Source organism: Erythrolamprus reginae, chromosome 3 (genome assembly GCF_031021105.1).
Source record: "Erythrolamprus reginae isolate rEryReg1 chromosome 3, rEryReg1.hap1, whole genome shotgun sequence".
NCBI lineage: Eukaryota > Metazoa > Chordata > Lepidosauria > Squamata > Dipsadidae > Erythrolamprus > Erythrolamprus reginae.
The window spans coordinates 94,763,323-94,783,755 of record NC_091952.1 but is presented as its reverse complement, the minus strand read 5'-3'; the positions used below and the strand labels follow the sequence as shown (position 1 = coordinate 94,783,755).

Below are 20,433 nucleotides of genomic sequence, written 5' to 3'. Positions count from 1 at the left end.
TTGTGAGCCGCTCCAAGTCTCCGGAGAGGGGCGGCATACAAGTCCAATAAATTATTAATTATTATTATTTTAAAAAGTGGAAAATGATTCTGAAAATGTATCATCCTTTAGTTATCTAAAGTCAATTTAACAGCATATGTCTTTTCACAAAAACATTCCTATTTACTTTTTCTATTATTTACATTTAAAAGTAAGGTTGGCTTGGAAATTTTGTCACAAAACAAATTTATTTAAAAAACCACTTGCTATTTATTTTGTCTATGAAAATGTCCTCTTGCTTTTAAATTAACTGATTCAACTGACTTTATATTTTTTTTAAAGTACAGAATGTATTTTTAGCTCCTTTGTGTAATTGAGTTACATAAACATCAGGAGGAAACTCAACAGATTAAAGGGAAGAATTCCTTCCAACTCCAAAGTCTCTTTCTCAGCAATTCTTTGTTTCTAATTTATAGGAACAATAAGAATTGTATTCTTAATTTCCTATTTCATTCCACTTCAGCCATTTAAAACTGAATAGATAGGGACAAATCCCATTTTTTAAATATAAAAGTGATTTTAAAATGCAATTAATTGTAACCCAATCAAGTTTTGGAATCTTTTGTTTGAGATAAATTTGGAGTCTCTCTCCCATGCTTTTAAATTTTGAAGGTCCATGCTAAATTTCAGTGTTATACTGTTTACAGATATTATAGTGTTTATGTATGTTATTCATATTTTGCCAATTTATTTGATAAAATTAAAATATTCAAAAAATTAAAAAAAATTAAAAACATTAAACAATTAAATTGAAAAGCTTATACATGACCTATTTTATAAAAAGTATTTTGGAGAAATTAGAAATTAACCTCTTAGAAATTTATCGCACTAGAAATAGATATACTAGTACTTTTATTCCAGTTTTTCTAAAAATAAATATAGCAAAGTCAATTATAGAGCATTTACTTATGCTCTATGTTCACCTACCATGAACATTAGAGTATGGTAAACAAAATTATTCAAACCACATTAAATACAGTATTTTTCTTGAATTACATATATTACTCTACCTTTGTATATTTTAAAATGTATAAACATGTACTTTAACTACAAAAACTGATGCTGTCTTAAGACTTAAATTTAAGACTACTACTTTCATACGGAATACAAACATTCCAGCTTCCTAAATATTTGTTACTGGGCAACTAATTGTCTCTCATCATATTCTAAGTCTAGGACATTAATTTATATTATTAAAAACTTTTTAAAAAGGAGTGGATTATTATAGCAAAAGTGAAATATTCATAGGATGAAAGAGTGGGGTTTTTTTTTACTAGCAGTTAATATTAATCCCTTACAAAAATCTCTAAACTAATTTCTAAATGTTCATTAGCAATAACTTATACATTTTATTTCCCCCCCTATAATAATGAGGGTTTTTAAAAACAAAATAACCAAAGCATCTAATCCACGATTATTTTGTTAACATATTCTTCATCAAATCACTATTTCTCTCAACCTATGCTTTCAAAACTATGTGGCATATACGTATATGAAAGTAAATAAATGGTTAAATGCTAACAGCAACTTTTGAAGTGATAATGCAAGCATGACCATATTTTTATAATGATGGTAATCTTAAATTCTTGAAATGTGTTGATTGTCCATTTATGCTTAAGACTCTTGTTTGGATACAATATTCACATTCAACTGTTCCTTTTTTTCTTTTTTTTGGTGGGGACGATTAGAGGGCAATGCAATTGCCAGAGAAGAATTATTGCAAGGAACTCTGCAGTGATTGCTACCTGCTGTTTCATATTTTCTGAAGTTGGGAATACTGTTCCCAAAGGCCTTCCACTTCTCAGCCTAAATGATTTGCAGGATAATAATGTCATGGCTGGTAAATACTAGTGGACTCTAACTGTACATGGTCAATACGATTAAATGTTCATCACCCTGATTTCTATTCTGACCTGGTAGAGAAGCAAGCAGCAATATCTGCAGCAATGCCCAAGACTCAGAAAAAATGTAACGTTTTAGAAAGAAAGAGAAGGAGAACAAACTGAACAAAGAACTTAGAACAATAAACACTTTTTATAAATCATACTTAAACACATTCACATATTATTAAACAGATGTACTGATATAGAAGTACTAACCAGGAATACTTTAGAGAAAGGAGACAAAGAGATAGAATGGATGCTGAATTATTTTTAATCATACTATTTTTAATTATTATATGTATATCCAGAGAAAGTGTTCTTTTTACTACTCCCTATTGTTAATACCACACTTCTGTGGTTTTGTTAAACTATTTTTCAATGTGAAGTTAAAAAACAAAACAGACTATATTAACCAAATATTCTCCACTAAATTTGTACAGATCAACCTCATTCAATGAGCTATGCAGTTGAAAACATGTTGGGGATAAAGACAATTCATTGATATCACCAAGTTGAACAAGTCAAGTCAGTGAGCCAAATGCAAGCTTATTCCTTTGTATGGGCATTGAAGAAAAGAAGTTGAAGAGAGTGAATATAAGAAAGCTTTTCTCCGAGGGTCACACATTTTAACATTAAACAGGGAATGAGGAATAGTGCAGTGTATTTTACTGTTTCATCTGTCCTCTATGCTCACTTACATGAATCATGACTTAGAACAAGTTCTCTAACATTAAGTAATACTTGAGATGATTCAAAGAATAGTAATAGGAGATGGGATCCTCTTTTAAGTAAGAAAGCCTCTTAATGTGATAATTATTCTTCAATATAGATTACAAAATATATTACCAAAAGAGCTCTATTAGGAACAATGAAACTAAAGATAGTCTTCATGCCATAATACCATAATAACCACAAACTCAATTATGGCAATTATTTGTGATAGCCCTAACCCTTGTTATAAATTGCCATCTGTATTGTTATACAAATAAAAGCAGCTGCAAATACAACTGTTATATACTATGCTATGTGCCGATGATAAACAACTTTTCCATATTGTCCAATCTAGACAATTCTAACTGCTGATATTCCTAGATTTGCCTCTTATCTAAATGTTGAAAGAAAAATATGCTGGTTCAGTCTATCATTAATTTGATGGGAAAGACCACTCACTTTGGTCCACATTAGCATGAAGAGGACTAGTTAAACAGACCTTCTCCACCTCTCTTTCCCATTTTAACATTGTGCCTTTCAAAAACTAATCATGATGGACAAATGACTCTTCTAACTCACATAAGTTAATCACATACAGCGGAAGGGGAAATCTGGACAAACACAAAGAGTGCATTCCTTCTTAACCAACAAAAAAAAAGTCCACCTCCCTTTGTTTTGGATTATTTGTTATATTAGTTCTCTTCCTGTTTTTAAGTCCAAATCACTGATCTCAGTTGTCTCGCTTGTTGTGGATAATATGATTCCTTTGATTTGTTTAAGTTATTATAATCACTGTATTTTTGAATATATGTGTATATATATCATGTTTGTACTTACAAAGCTGGTAAGCCTTTCTTAGAAGATAAAGAACTAAAGTCCTATTCAGTCATTGCTATTTCTATTTCTGAGAAATATCAGGGCACACAAAGAGTACTAGATAAGTTAACTTTGTATAAAAATGTAAAAGCTGATGTTGATATATTTAATAACATCAAACAAGAAAGATATTAAATAATTCAATTTTAAATGCAAATGACAGACTGTTTATAACAAGTTAATCTCTTAAAGCTAAAGGGATCTGACACCAACAGGTGGCTACAGTAGTTAGAAAGCACATATTAAAAAAAGGTGTAAACTCCTGAAATGATAGCAGACTTAAAAACTAGCAAAGCAGGTTCACTTTTTTTTTTGTCTAGTCTTTACTTGAGTCTTATAAAAGATTTGGAGAGAATCGAGCCTAGGACAACTCTTAAATAATGGGCCAGATCATTCAACTGAAGTTCAGCTTATGGAATTAGGAAATGTTTTTGCCAGTATTACTTCCATCTTGCTGGGATTTCATCCAAGGTCATAGACATAAACATTATCTATACTTTTCATCATTTACATTTGTTGATCTAGGAATGTTCTTAGGTTGTTTATCTCCTGTTTCTATTCAGTAAAACAAGGAGCCCACTTGGATAAATAGTCAAGAAGTTGCTTAAGAGTGATCCTAAGAAGTTCATTACTGTCTTCATATTCCAGATGTGTCCACTGAATCACTGGACATTTTTCTAAGAGCCTACTGGAAATCAACTGAATCAATTAATGTTATGAGTTAAACCATCTTAATGGTTCCATATGGAAGCTGGTAGAGGCCAGGAGTCTTGGATGTTAACTGTGCTAAAGGTTAACTGTGCTAAAAGTCAAATATCTGTTTCCTGTGCTTAAAGTGGATGAATAGCGTTCATAGTTCACAAAATATTAGAAATCCAAAAGGTATCATCCAAAAGGGTAATAGAGACATGCAGGAATTAATGTTCACATTTATAATTTATATAGCAATGCTGCTGTCTTTATACAACAGATATGCATTGAGGGACCCTAATTCATTTCAAACATAGCCACAATATCCCTGAAAATTGACCATTTTTGGGGTTAATTTACAATTGGTATTTTTTAATAAAGAAATATTATAATCTAATAACAAAAAATACGACATATCAAATTAATCTGTGAGAAAAACTAAAATGAAAAAGGTCATATTCTTACCAGAATAATGAAGGTAACAGGCCCAATAAAACTCCAGATAAAATAGTTGTCCACCTTGAGCCAGCAACTGTTTTAGAAAAGAGGGGGGGGGGGACAAAAATAGTCCATGAACACACACACAAAAAATGAAAACTGCAAAAAACTAACTTTCACTGACTTCGTGTTTAGGACACATCTTTTAGTAACAGCATTAAGTGGAAATCCGTTTGAAATCTACTCTTATAAATAACTTATATCCTTTCATAAGTTAGGTTTGGAATTTTGGGGAGGCTGGCCAAATCAGTGAAAGTGAAAATAATTAATGACTGTATACTATCTGCAATACACAACCCCCCATCCATCCATCCATCCATCCATCCATCCATCCATCCAAACATCTCCCTCCCCCCACTCTGTTCTTCTAGTGGAAATAAGTTACATGTTTGTTCATAAACCATTCTTTGTGTGCAAATCTGAACAACATTAAATTATAGGTAAACACATATATTTTATGCAACCTCGTTATGCATATATTTTTGTGTTGATTATCAACTCTTTTTTTTTCAAATTTATCCAAAATAGGAATCACAGCACAATAATAATAATAACAATAATAATAATAATAACAACAACAAAAGATTTGCAGCATTTTCCACACTTCTATTCATGTTCCTGAGCACTAGAATCTATCTAACCTCAACACACAATACATAAATCCTTTTTTTGCCGTGATTTATTTGCTACTCACTTCCTGTCCATACTTTTTGTTCTATTAAATCAAGCTGAGGGTTGATAGCAAAAAAATAAAGAACATGCTGAAAAATTAAATTAATAAACAATATGGTAGATGGGTTTAATTTCCACGCAAGGACCAATTATTGTTCTTCTGACACACATGTGGTCCATGTCCCTGCTGCACTGTGCCTTAAAATTTGCTACTGTGCTATTTAATCTATTGTTTAACTATAGCAAGATGTATATCTTAGTAAGCTTGGTTGATTAAAAATAAAATACCAAGCAAGATCAGACCTGACTAGGAAGGGTGAGTATTATAAAATCCGCAAGCTGAAAACTAAACTAGGAAGTAAAAAAACCCAACCCCTCTCTCATTTCACTTTTGCCATGAAAACAATATGAATATGTCTGTTCAATCATAAGGAATCAAGCTTAATTCCGCTTTATTGTCTGATCATCACATACCTATCAGAAATTTAGAAAATAATTAGACATCCTCCTTTTTCACCAAAAAATGCACTACCAATAGAAAATCCACCATTCCCAATTGTATATTCAACAATTAAAAGGAATTAGCATTAAACTAAATTAAGCACTGGCTATGAAGACTCAATTCATTTAATGGTTCATTTATATATATATTTCAAGTAGCTCCCTAATGAATCACTTTTATTTGTCTTTAATCAACAGCAAAATTAAGCAGACATCTTATATTAAACAATATCTGACCGTGCTGTAAATATTTAATAAATGGACAAAGCAAGCACTATTAGTTATATAAATCCTCAATATCTTGTATCTATCTTTTATAACTTTATGGAATACTCTATTTTATAAACAGAATATCACTTGATAAACTATAACCAAATAAAAATGTTATGTTGAAATACTCAGCTATCATTGTTCAGAGGATATTTTATCAGAAGACCAACTGAACAATTATATCTACTTTTTAAAAAGTTAAAACTAAGGTATTATATTTTGTAATAATATAATTTAATTTCAACAAAATTCCCCATACTTATTCTTTCATGCAAATGGGACTATAAATAAAAGTAACCAAGATTTGCTGTGAATGAAGGCAAATATACATGTCCCAGGATAATGATGCAAGATTTAAATTTGGGTTAGTCACTGGGACCAGAGATGTAATCTTCAAAGTTTTTGGACTTGTGCTGGAGCCCATCCTCTCTCTAATGGAAATGTGCGTTGGGCTGTTTGGTATGTTGATGGATGGCGTTGATGGAAACAATGTTGTCGTTTCCTTATGCTGCCAAACCCTCGGCTCCTAAGTTTTCATTGATAGCTTCACATTGCAATGAATAAAGGACACATATTTAATTTCACGGCAAGAAAAATAGTTGGCCATCTAGGTACAAAGATAGGCAAGGAAATGATTGAAGCCTGGATACTGGCCTCTTATCAGTTAACTCTTATCACCAGCTTATCAAATAATTAGGCACCAAGGGCTTGGAAGCACAAGCAAACTACAGCCGATCGCCAGTTATCAATGTACAAATCAATCAATAGGAAGGCACTACATAAACACGACTCGCAGAACAGACTAATGTTTTCCAGTAAAAAGAATAATCCCTTAAGATGGGCTTCAGCATAACTCTGAAAGTTTGGAAGAGTAAATCTCTGGTCCCGGTGACTGACCCAAATTCGATTTCAAAAGAATTGTTGTCTTCAAAGCTTCCCCTTCAAGAAACAAAGATTCCTTTTCAAAGATGCTTTTTCAAGAGGCAACTGGACTTTCTGGTTTTTCTTTGAAGATGTTTCGCTTCTCATCCAAGAACAAGACTGTACAACAGAGACCTTTCAATACTTCCAAGAAGGCTCCACACCCATTTGCACCACTCAGGTAACCCTGATGACACAGATAAACCTCAAGGTGGCCTCAATGATTCTCTAAAAGAATGCAAATGACCAGCTGTCTGCAAGGAATATAAATCCTTCAGATTTATTCTTCAGCCAAAAGCAAAGAAGATTCTTGGATGAGAAGCGAAACTTCTTCAAAGAAAAAACAGACAGTCCAGTTGCCTCCTGAAAAAAGCACCTTTGGGACAACCATGACTTGGATGACTGAGAACCTCCGTAGACACTTTCTTCTCTAATCATTCTAGCCATATTTTTTTAATGTGAAAAGTAAAATAATGCCATTATTTACAATCTGGAGTGTATACTGCACGAGTCAAAAAGGGGGTGGGGAAAATATTTACTGACCCCTCACATCCTGGACACAAATTGGTGCAACTACTACCCTCAAAACGCCGCTGCAGAGCACTGCACACCAAGACAACTAGACACAAGAACAGTTTTTTCCCAAACGCCATCACTCTACTAAACAAATAATTCCCTCAACACTGTCAGACTTTCTACTAAATCTGCACTTCTATTCTACTAGTTTTTCTCATCATTCCTATCACCCATTTTCTCCCATGTTGACTGTATGACTGTAACTTGTTGCTTGTATCCTAAGATTTTTTATTAATATTGCTTCTTCATTGCTTATTTGACCCCTATGACAATCATTAAGTGTTGTACCACATGATTCTTGACAAATGTATATCTTATTTTATGGACGCTGAAAGCATATGCACCAAGACAAATTCCTTGTGTGTCCAATCACACTTGGCCAATAAAAATTCTATTCTATTCTATAAAAAATGATAAAGGATTGAAATAAAAACACATTAACATTTCCTACTAATAATGTCTTCAGATATTCTTTTACTTGTTGTGTTTCATTCATCATTTATTTCAGAAGGCTTGGTTTTCTGACTGGTAGCTAGCACACTCAGTAAAATAACCCCAAAATATTAGATACTAGGTATATATACTGTACTTACGCATTTTTTGCTCCATAGCTTGTATAGTCAATAGCTGCTGAAACACCAACAACAGTTGCAGGAAAGAGATAGCCAGCAACATAATAGTACTTCTTCCTGGAATATTCACTTTCAAACACTTCTACTAGCATAAGATACAGTTGAACCCCTTCTAGGCACATCCAGGCAAAGGCTGCCAGGAAGAAAAAATGTAAGAGGCCTGCAAATATGGGGCACGCAATCTGCAAAGAAACAGAAACAATCAAATGCAAACTTAACAACTTCTTCCACCTTTCTTGTGTAGACTGACAATTTCAAATAAGGTGGTCCCAACCCAGTGCTTGAATTTTAGAAAGAGTCTACTACACACAACTTCAGGCTGAGACAACCTCTCCAAATCAGAAGTTTCTATTCAGCATGGTTAAACGCCTGTGTGTTCTCGGTAGCTGTACCCTGTCCTTTGTTGCACTCTGTAAGTTAAGATATGGAAAATGTGTGCCTGCTCACATTATTCAGTGTAATGGAATATCAAGTATGGAAAGCAGCCTATTAATTTTGGGTACGGAAATCTTAACAGTCTGCTGCAAGGCTTATACTGCAAATGATTTGGTACAGAAAGATAAAGAAACACTGCGGTTAAATGTATTATTTATAACTTCTGTTGAAGAAGGGGGGGGGAAAAGAATACACCATTGCAAGGAATTCCATTTCCTTTCGTATTCAATATTTTTCTTTTCTTGTCTATGTAAGACGAAGTGCCATATCACTAACCAGGCTGAGAACGAAATACTTAAACCCTAATCCTAACCCTTAAACTCGAGGAAAGCTTATTTTAGAAAAGTTGAAATTATGTCTCAGGTCTTGAAATTTAGATTTTCCATCATGAAAAGTGAAGGTAATAAAAGATACCTATTTTGATGGAGAAGGGAATTTTCTTTAAAACTTAAAAAATAACTATATAATTTTTTTTTGCCTTATTACATCATTTAGATATGTAATGCACCTATACAATGCCAAGAAGATACAACTCTGTATAGATAGTCCCTGACTTGCGACCATTCATTTAGTGATGGTTCAAAGTTAGGAGACCTCCCTAGGGATATTTACAATTCGGATTGAAAGTTCTGACAGCCCCTCTCTGTCACATTACCATTTTGGATGCTTTGTAACCGGCCCTCATTTACAGCTGTTCCACAGTCACAATCACAGTAATTTACAATGTTTTACGATGCCATTTATTTCCAATTTCTGCGGGGTGGGGGAAATAATATCACAGACAATGGATTCTTTAAGAAACCACTGTGTTTAATGGCTGTGGTGATTCACTTAACAACTGATGCAAAAAAGGACATAAAATTGGGCACAGTTACATGACAACATGTTTAATGACCGGCGTGGCTTAGGGCTGAAATGGCAGGCTCAGTTGTGGTTTTAAGTTGAAGACTACCTCTACCACAAAATCTCTAACGGGGATTTAAGCCTGTACTGCTTTGGTTTCACACCTACCTGCAGCACCGCTTCTATTTTATTCCTATAAATGTTATTTTATTCAGCTTGAGTCATACTTCATTGTTAGAGGACCATGGAACTTTTACAAGGAGCTGTATGCTAGTATGAATGATTATTGCAATGCTTGCCATTTGCGCATGCAGAATTTGTGTCTCTTAATAAATACATATGCATGACCCTAAATCAGAATAATGTGCCTGCCTAAGGTCTTTCAGTCAACAGTTTCTGTTGCAGTACTTTTTATCTCCTATATCATGCCAGAGAGTGGTTAATTAAATAGCTATAATTTTAACATGACTTAAATGTGGACAACACTGCTTAAAAATAAATAATTATCTTTTAAAGATATTAATCCTTCTGGTACGAGAACATCTAGACAGCCCATTCCTGGGCTATGCAGCCCCTTCCTGGGCTGTGGTGTTGAATACAGTTACAGAACCAGTACTAAAAAATAAAACTGTTGTTCTATTGAAGAATGCTGGCTCCCTTTCTCTCCGAAAATAATTTAAATCTCTGTTTCAACTTGTTTCTATGAAGTTTATAATATTTATGAATATTGATTTATTTTATTTATTTATTTATTAGATTTGTATGCCGCCCCTCTCCGAAGACTCGGGGCGGCTAACAACAATAAAGAAAACAATGTAACTAATCCAATATTAAAAAGCAATCTAAAAAGAGACCTTTAAATAAGTGTTTGGGTGGGGCTCCAGTAATTAGGGCTGCAAACAAGCATACCATGTATAAATTCTATAAGCCTAGGGAGAAGGGAAAATTTCAATTCCCCCATGCCTGACAACAGAGGTGGGTTTTAAGGAGCTTGTGAAAGGCAAGGAGGGTGGGGCAACTCTGATATCTGGTGGGAGCTGGTTCCAGATGGTCGGGAATGGGTCCTAAACCCAATTAATTTCACCACAGTTTTATTACTGCTGAGCGTGTTTTGTTTTTCTATTGTTGCTTGCTTGATCTTCCAGTTTGGAGGAGAGACGGGGTTTACAAAATAAAGACTTTTTAAAATAAAATGTATACAAGTCTGGAGGGCTTACCTTATATTCGGTTTTATCGATGCCTATTAGGAAAATGAATTCGGCAATGAGGAGGTTAATGCAAAGGTTCTTGTGAATTGTGTTTCGATCACTTTGAAGGCCACGGAAGAAGCAGAAAGTAAAGATGCAAATTGCCAGGCAGACGAGGGAGATGACAATTCCTACCCAGGTGATGACAGTGAGGAGTAAGCCATGCATTCCATTTTTGTACTGGAAGTAATGAAGATGAAATAAAATTAGTGTCATTACCGACTAATGGACAAGTAAAATATCAGGTTTACATCTAACACTAAGGACTCAGGATTTTGTTTTACACAACAGTTTCTAGTTGGTAAAAAGACAAATTTGTTTTTCATTGGATGTGCAAATTTGCACTTGACAATGAAGAGAAACGAGGTAGCCCAACCTATCGCTTGCTCTGTCCCTAAAATAATTTGCAATCTGTTCATTATGAAATAACTGATAACTGTGATGGTAAAATAAATAATATAAATATTAAACTGAAAAGACACATTTTGGGAAATTGTTTGAGTGTATTGTTTATCATGCCAAAACAGGTTGAAGTACAATGATTTTTTTTAATTAAAATGTACTATCCTTAAATAAAATAAAGTACATATTTTAAACATTCCAGTTAAGAAAAAGATATTACTGGCCAGGTCTGCACATCACATCACAACAAGCCATTATGATTCATAATTGATGTGAAGCTTGTTTTAGTGCTTTGCAAACCATAGTTCATGACTTAAGGTTGTATAGGTATGAATTCAGTATTAGTTTAGTCCAGCAGTTCTCAACCTATGGGTTGCAATCCCTTTGGGGAGCGAATGATCCTTTCACAGGGGTCGCCTTAGACCATTGGAAAACACATATTTATTAGAAATGAATACTTCACAATATATAATTAAATATTGTTTTTGTGATTAATCACTATGCTTTAATTATGTTCAATTTGTAACAATGAAAATACATCCTGCCTATCAGATATTTACATAACAGTAGCAAAATTACAGTTATGAAGTAGCAACAAAAATAATTTTATGGTTGGGGGATCACCACAACACGAGGAACTGTATTAAAGGGTCATCATGGCATTAGGAAGGTTGAGAACCACTGGCTTAGTCAATAAATTACGGTTTCAAAATTGTTGCTATTTATGACCAAACCTAACCAGTCAAAGAAGAGCAATATTTTACCGTTATTTTCACAATAGTATCTAGCAGGGGATGAAAAATCAGCCTGATGGCCTCTGATATGTGAGTTAACAAGAACTTCTCTTTTTCTTTAAGGTTTACATAAAGGCTAGTGGGTATGATATAATTACTATGTTAATTACAGTGAACTTCACATTGCCACCCCAGATTGTGAGTGAGATGCTGTTGGTGTCGTCTTCTGGGACCTGCAGGTTATAACAGCTTGGATGAAAGAGAATTGAATGAAGCTGAATCCAAGCAAAACCAAGTTGCCATTTGCACATCAGGGCTCTCTGTTAATGCACAACTCTATCTCTTGATGGGCACACACTATGCATGAAGGAGATGATTTGGGATCTGGAGTCTTTATGGATTCATGGCTCATTCTGGAATAATAGGTGGAGGTTATGGAAAGGGATCTTTGTCCAACTTTGGCTGGTGTGCCAGTTGCATTCTTAAAGAGGACCTAGGTACAATAATTCATCAGATTATCATCCAGGGTTTTACATGGGGATGCCCTTGAAGGCAGCTTGAAATACATTGGTTTGTAAATTTATTGGTTCCTGGTGTAATGGCAAAATCAACAATTCTGGAAGGCCTAAACCAGTTGCAACGACAAGTTAAGGTGCTATACTTCATGGCATAAAGAGCCCTAGTATTTGCAGAATCACCAGTTTGAAGCAGAATCAGCCTAACCTGCTAAATTAGGAGTGTCAAACTCACGGCCTGCTCTCCAGATGCATCACATGCTGGCCATGACCACCCCCATTTTAGCAAAGGGGGCAAAGTTGAAATATGTTATGTGACAACATGTCGTCACGAGTTTGACACCCCTAAAATTGATCAAGCATGAGCAAGTTTTAGAAGGGAAAGGATTGTTCTGTTAAATTAAAAGTAATTTGGGTCACAAAAGAATAGCTATTGGGCCAATTGGCTTGATTATATAGGCCTGTTTGGCCATATTTGTTGGAGACCAGCACTAGGAGCAATTGCTTTTAAATCTCACATGTCTGATAGATGAATAGGGCTCAGAATAGAAGGCATTGCTTATCTGGGATGGCATTAACACTCTACAATGGCATTCCTATGGCAATAAAATTTTCTACCTCTCTGTTGGCTTTTAGGAAAATAGAATAGGAAGACATATTTTATGTTAATAATAGTTTATTAGATTTGTATGCTGCCCCGAGTTTTTGGAGAGGGGCGGCATACAAATCTAATAAATTATTATTACTATTACTATTATTGTTGTTGTTGTTATTTTTCTGCCTTCATTGGGGTTAAATGTTAAAGGGTTCTGTATGGGAAGAAACTGTGTGCCAAATAAGATAAATTCTTTATGGAATAGAATACTTTATTGGTATTGGTATGCCATCTGATGATAACTAGATTATTATAGATGTATTGAAAATATAACACAGATTTATTTCTTGTGACCACATTCAATTCCCTTTCTCTCTTACTCCCTCCTCCAAGGTCTGTGTAATATCTGAACTTTGAAATACAAAGACTACAGACGAGTGTAATGTAAGATTATGTTATCACTGGGTAGTTCTACAGACCAGGAGTTTCACTGGGTTTTCAAATTGCTGTACATTATTTGTCAGGATTACTTACCACAATTCCCCTATGAGCCATGAGAATTGCAAAATTAGTTAGGTGGCTACATGCACACGTGGTATGTGTTTTATTTGTGTCAATCAGCTTGCAGCCTTGAGTTGACCAATATCCCATCATAGTCCGCTCTGAATAGTTCCAGAAGGAACAATTAGCATTGAAGTAATTCTTGGACTGTGAGACATCAGAATGGGAAAAAAATACAATTATATGCATATGAATGCTGCCTATAGACAGTTTATTTAAATCTAATACAACCCTTTGTATCGTAGCAAATTAAGCTGACACAGGAGAAAAGGTATACAGTTGGTGCCAAAATAAGATAATAAAAGAAATAACTAACAGACTGTATAGGACAAACTAGCGATTTAGTTATAGGCATGCTGTACCACCGGCATTACTAAGAATTTAATTTCCTGCAACTAAAATTGTCTACTTGTAGTTTGGTGCTTACATTGATGACTTCTGGCTACAGTGGTACCTCGACATACGAGTTTAATTTGGTCCAGACCCGAGCTCGTAAGTCGATCAACTCGCATCTCGAACGAATGCCTTTGTTTTTTGCGCCGAGATAACCGGAAGCAAGGAGATTCTTGCGCCACCTAACGGAAGCTCAGCTCTTATCCTGAATTTGAGCTCGGGTGATGAACAGAAATTTCGCTCGCGTCGCGGTTCGTAACTTGGAATACTCGCATGTGGAGCAGCTCGTATCTAGAGGTACTACTGTATTTGATTTCCATCTTTTAGCAGTTGAAACAGGTAAATTTCTTAAGACAGACTTTTTCGATAATTTAGAATTAAGCAGTCTCCATTTTAATCAGTTATAAAAGAACAAAAGATTAAATTGCCCAGATTAAATTGCACTGAAAACATCTCAGAAAAAATGAAAGGAGATACATTTATTTCTTTTTATTGGCTTTTCCAATCTATCGCTTTAGGTAAATGGAAAATCCTAACCTGGACAATCAACAGCATTTTGACATGACCAGCAGAGTCTTTTACGAGTGTGACAGTGTCAACCTAATTCAAAGAAAAGAAGTTTGCCCTATTGAAGAAAACCTTCTTGAGCGTTTGGTAAATGGGCTCCAGAAGATAGTACAAAATTAGAGCAAAATGCTCTAAGTGCTATTTAAATTTTGCTACATTAAGCAAGCAAAATTGTAAAAGCCCGTGTTTTCTGCCCTGCTGCTAAGGTAAGAGTTAATTTTCACTTAGGAACAAATTAGAGACATTTACATTTTCATGTTGATTACTGAATTAGCTTTCATTAAGAATACACTTAAGTTCTAATAATCACTGAACCAGGCTCATTTAATTTTATGTTTGCAGACTTAAATAAACCTATGCCTCTGACCTTCCGATATTTAAAATTCAAATGGAAAGATCGCCTCCATCCCATCAGCTTTTTGCTCTTGCTGATTTTATAACCTTCCAATTAATTCATTTTCATAACTTACATCGATGTGTGCCAGGGTGAAAAGAACGGGATCGGTCAAATAGACACGACTGGACTCCTTATTGATGGAGGCGGCAATGACATCAGAATTCACAGCGATGGTACTGTTCCTGCCAGCAAACTCAGTTCCTAGCTTGATGGTTGCATTTTCGGTACTAAGAAACCGGCCCAAGCTTTTATAAATGATGAACACCAGCTTTGCTAACCCTGGAAACAGAAACCTTCCATTATATCATTGTTTCTCCGTTATTTTCTGTTATGCCCCCTCTGGGAAGAACTAAACATTTTGCACACCCCCAACTCTCTGCCGGGACGATTGTTTGCAACATTCAGCACAGTTGAAAAAAAAAAGCGGCTTATCAGCATGATTGGGGTGCAATGTGTTTAAGTGATACCTTAATTTATTTGGCTTCATGCTGTCCGCTGCCAACATGTTTAGACAGTAAACACACTGGTCGTCTCAGTGAAGCCAAGCACTACATACGCTTCATCATATTTCCTCATCTTAGCTTTCAGGAGACTTATGTTTGTCTCATTATCTCCGCCTCTGTCCTTTCTTTTCAACCCTGTTAAATATTTTTCCATGGTGTCTCTTAATGGTTTGTGATATAGGCTTCATATCTCCTACTCTGTGCTCTGTGCTTTTGTTTGATGCAAAAAAAAACCCTACTCCCTGCGGGGGGAAAAGAACACATTCCATGGGTTCACGCACCCCCCTGGCATCGCTCCGTGCTCCCGTGCATTATATTGACTTGAAAGTGCACCAAGTTCCACAGCTTTTTCCACTTCAGTTTTCTAACCACACTATCTGCACTGAGGAATCATGGATTCCAAGGAAAAATGGTAGTCAAAGGGTACAAAGGATGATCCATTTTTAATTCTGTCAAGGGGGCTTTAATTCAAGAAATGGTAAAGGCTCCTATCAGGGTGGAAAATAACTCATTTGATCAAGACATACCATTTCTGCTGTTCTGCTTCACAGTATTCGAAGATAGCTGGATGGAGTTGCCGCCGGCATTGCCCTGAGGAAATTTTAAGTCCTGCACTTGCCCTTCTGTGCTGAGTACTGCAACTTCCAGGACTGGATAGAACATAACAGAAAGTATTATATTATTATTAAATATGAAACTCAGTCAACGGAACATTTTAAAATATGTCCCAAATATCATTGACCGGTGCTGATGGTTGATACGGGTTGTTGCCAGCGTCCTACGCATCAACCAAATATCCTCTTAAGATATATGATGTTCCAAGTAGCACAGTTTTTTTGCAGTTCTGCTGGTGTTATTTCAGGAAGCTGCAATTTTTTAAATTTAATTTTTAAAATGCTTTGACATGCTACTAAGTGCCCCGATGACAATGGGTATCACTGTTACATGTTTTATCCATAGCCGTGTAGTTTTGATGGCCAGGTTGTTGTTGTTTTAAGTTAATAACCTGCCCATCTCATTTTCAGGTGAAAAAAATAATGTGGTCAAATTTGCCTGGGTTTTTTGGGCGTGTGTTGGACTGTCTTTGTTTATACATGACAGATGTACATGAATACTTTCAGCTTCGTGGAATACTTTTTCTTTAAAGTTTAATTAACCTGAATGCAGATGCCATGAAAAGAACAATACAGAAGACATGAAAACCAACCTGCGAGTTTCAAATATATCATTTAAAAAATCTGAGTACTGTATTTTACTTGGAAGAAATTTGTGACTATGAGACTAATGCAGTTGTTTTACATACATTTTTACGATGTGCGTTCTACCAGCAGTTGAAAAAACAAATATCTTCATATTTATTAGTACTATTTATTTAATAGATAGATATTGTAGGATAGTACAGTTAAATAACTTGGACAAAACTAAGAAGCACCCTGTTAAAATTTTCACTCCATGCACCAGATAAGCTACTATGGCCTAAACTGCTTCACAAGATCATTGTAAAGATATGGAAGCACAACAATGTATATTACTCTGAGTTTCTTCAAAGAAAGGAAGGATAACATTTAATTAAAAAGAAAACATTAAAAGGAATATATTTAAAGTCCGACAGGAATAATGGTACAATTTATTATAAAGATTTCCACACCCACACAAAATGTACTATTAATTGAGGTCAACCAATGTTCCCCACAGAGACTTGTGAAAAATTTAGCAGGGGTATTTTATTGAACTATGCATGGTTTATTACTTCTTTCTTTCCTTCACACATACACACACAGTATAATGTTCTGAATTTAATACCTTGGTATTTTCACTAATTAAATGGGAAGCAAGCAAGCAGAATCTTCCCGCTGAGACGGAAGGAGAGTATCTGCATGTCAAGAATAGGCAAATTACGAAGGCAACATTGTGCCAACGTAAGCTCCACCCATTCTTGGAATGCCATTCTGGACACTCTTTCATCGTTTGATTACAATGGTGCAATCCAATGACGAAAGCACCCTAACATGTGGACGCTGAAGAAGGAAAGATATAACTCTATTATCATCTAAAGTAAGCAAGGTAAATTAGCATGCAGAAAAAAACGTTCCCTGTACAGGTTCCCATGCTGGACAAAAGTTACTGCTAGGCAAGTAAGGTATTATAGAAGACATGTCTCCTGCTGGATCAGGTTTCTACATGCACCTGCTGAATCGACTAATTTATGACCATCCTGACTAGTTAAGCAATAGCTAATTGGAACAGAATCTGGGGCATCTCATTCTCACCCAAGATAATTGTGCCAAGCATCACTAATGATGAAATGCACAGAACTTCCTGTTAAGTTTCAAACAATTTATGTGTGGGTCTATATTCATTTTAATGCTGAATTCATTTATTATAGAAGGAGGTACAGCTGTTTACATAAAGAAAATGTGTTGGTAAAACATAAGACTTAAACTAAAGAACACATGCTACTTAATCTAGGAAAGAAAAATTTGATCTGTATTTAGGAATGCAATTTATTTATTTATTATTTATTATTTGGATTTGTATGCCGCACCTCTCCGAAAACTCGGGGCGGCAATATTAAGTTCCTTAATACAACAGTAGGTATCTGTAAACTGCTTCATCTTCACTAACAGAAACATAGAGAAATTCACTCAAAAATCCAAGCAGCAAGGGGTTTTTTTCAGTAATTAATTAGATATTTGGTCCCTACAGTGTGATTCAATACATTTCTTAAAATCTATAAAATGAAATAATTGTTAAGGATTCAGGTTTACACAGAAAGCTGGTTAACTAAGTAAGGAACAAACATAGGAAAAAGATATTTGTACATCTCTAAAAAGAAGTACTTGTATTTTCCTCCTCAGCATTTAAATTATACATTGTGCTTGAAATGTCAGTAACTACTTTGCAGTTTATGAATCATGACTATTTTGTATATTGGAGATACAGCTCACTGAACGTATTTTCACCTTGGGTGAAATTACATTGCATTTAATAAAAACAGCCTTTACACCGTGTGGTCAAAATTGGCTTGTATTGTCATCAAAAATGAATAAAATTCAGTATGAAATTATAATAAATGAGAAAAGAATTTCCAGGTCAAGAATCTCAATTACTTACATAGATACACAAACACAATTTTTAATCAGCTCTTACAAAACCTCCATCACAGATTAGTGCTATTATCTTGATACTTCACAGAATGGGATATGGTTAAGATAAAAATGATTTGCTTAAATTTTTGTAATGATAATTTCAGTAAAGAAAACAATAACTAAAAACTGGTTTAGCTGCTATTATAAGACATGCATTATCTGCTTGATTTTTCTTCCTCTGCAACTATTCCCTAGTCAGTAGTGATAGGGCGAATGTGATAGGTATGGCCTTTAGCCTCTGCTTTGTGGGGTTCAGCATAGCTCAGCAATTTCTCTGCTTCTATTCAACATCTGCATGAAGCCACTGGGTAAGGTTATCCATTACAATTATGAGTGATATATCACAGCCCATGATGAATTTAGTGATGCCAGAATAGTGGTGCAGTGGTTAGAATGCAGTATTGCAAGCTAATTCTGCTGACCGTCAGCTGCCTGCAGTTAAGCAGTTCAGTTCTCACTGGCTCAAGGTTGACTCAGCCTTCCATCTTTATGAGATTGGTAAAATGAGGAGCCAAATTGTTGGGGGCAATATGCTGACTATGTAAACCAGTTAAGAGAGAAGGCTGTAAAGCCCGGTGAAGTCAATATGAGTCTAAATGTTATTGCTATTGCCATGACCTCCGTCAGGCAATGCCTGAAGTCTGTTAAGGGGTTAAATGGGGAGCAAGGGGCTGAAACTGAACTCTTAGCGTGATGGAATGACTTTGGGTTTGGAACTCTTAATTCGTGGAGTGCTGCCATTCTTTGTCTTGGACAGATTGCATAGCCCCAGATAGACTCAGTGCATAATCTGTGAATTCTCCTGGACTTGTGAGTCCTGTTTTAAGGAGCAAGTGGAAGTTGTAGCCAGGAAGGCATTCATGCAATGTTTGATTGTCCATTAGTATAGCACATCCAGAAGTTAGTTTTAATGTTGTCACCAGGAGAGTGGAAGTGCATTGGGTTGTAAATTTGGGGTTTTATTCTGTAAGCCTCTGGAGATAGTGTGAATGAGTTGGGCAATCATATAAATGTCATATATAAATACAGTGATCCCCCGGTTATTGCGTCCCCGACCATTGCGAACAGGGTAATTTGCGATTTTTCAACCCGGAAGTCAAAACACCATCTGCGCATGTGTGCCCTTTTTTTCTATGGGCACGCATGCGTAGATGGGGCCCGGCAGATCAGCTGCTGGGCGGCTTCCCTGGGTCTTCCCCCTCTTGCTGGCGGGAGGGTGAGCAGCGGGCATCAGCAAGGAGTTTCCCCACCGCCCACGCAAACTCCTCGCTGCCGCCCGCCCTTCGCCCGCCCACGCCGTTCATTCTCGCCGCTTTCGAGCTGAGTCCTGAAGCGAATTCGCTCCGGGACTCAGCTCGAAAGCGGCGACAGCCAGCGCGGAGAAGCCGTTCGCTGGCGCTGGCTGTCGGCGCTTTGGAGCTGAGTGCCGGAGCGAATTCGCTCCGGGACTCAGCTCGAAAGCGGCGACAGCCAGCGCGGAGAAGCCGTTCGCTGGCGCTGGCTGTCGGCGCTTTGGAGCTGAGTTCCGGAGCGAATTCGCTCCGGCACTCAGCTCCAAAGCGGCGACAGCCAGCGCGGAGAAGCCGTTCGCTGGCGCTGGCTGTCGGCGCTTTGGAGCTGAGTCCCGGAACGAATTCGCTCCGGGACTCAGCTCGAAAGCGCTGACAGCCAGCGCGGCGCGGCTGTTTTAAAATGTCGCCGCTGGCATGGGGGGCTTGCCAGCACCCCCCGGACCCCCAACCCGGGTTTGGGGGGCTGCTAGGAAGCCCCCCATGCCGGCGGCGACATTTTAAAACAGCCGCGCCGCCCCCAATCTTCGGCTC

At 36.3% G+C, this 20,433-nt stretch overlaps 1 protein-coding gene across 23 annotated transcripts in view; it reads right to left on the bottom strand.

Moving 5' to 3' along the window:
- Window positions 1-20,433, bottom strand: part of ADGRL2 (adhesion G protein-coupled receptor L2) — a 312,721-nt gene that overhangs the window by 24,998 nt on the left and 267,290 nt on the right. For all 23 annotated transcript variants that reach the window (XM_070746224.1, XM_070746215.1, XM_070746219.1 and 20 more), the window contains 6 exons: window positions 15,989-16,111; window positions 15,032-15,237; window positions 13,575-13,748; window positions 10,765-10,974; window positions 8,231-8,451; window positions 4,665-4,731 (listed from right to left, as the gene is read on the bottom strand). In XM_070746224.1, coding sequence (XP_070602325.1) covers window positions 4,665-4,731; window positions 8,231-8,451; window positions 10,765-10,974; window positions 13,575-13,748; window positions 15,032-15,237; window positions 15,989-16,111 — 1,001 coding nt within the window. The remainder of the gene's footprint in view (window positions 1-4,664; window positions 4,732-8,230; window positions 8,452-10,764; window positions 10,975-13,574; window positions 13,749-15,031; window positions 15,238-15,988; window positions 16,112-20,433) is intronic.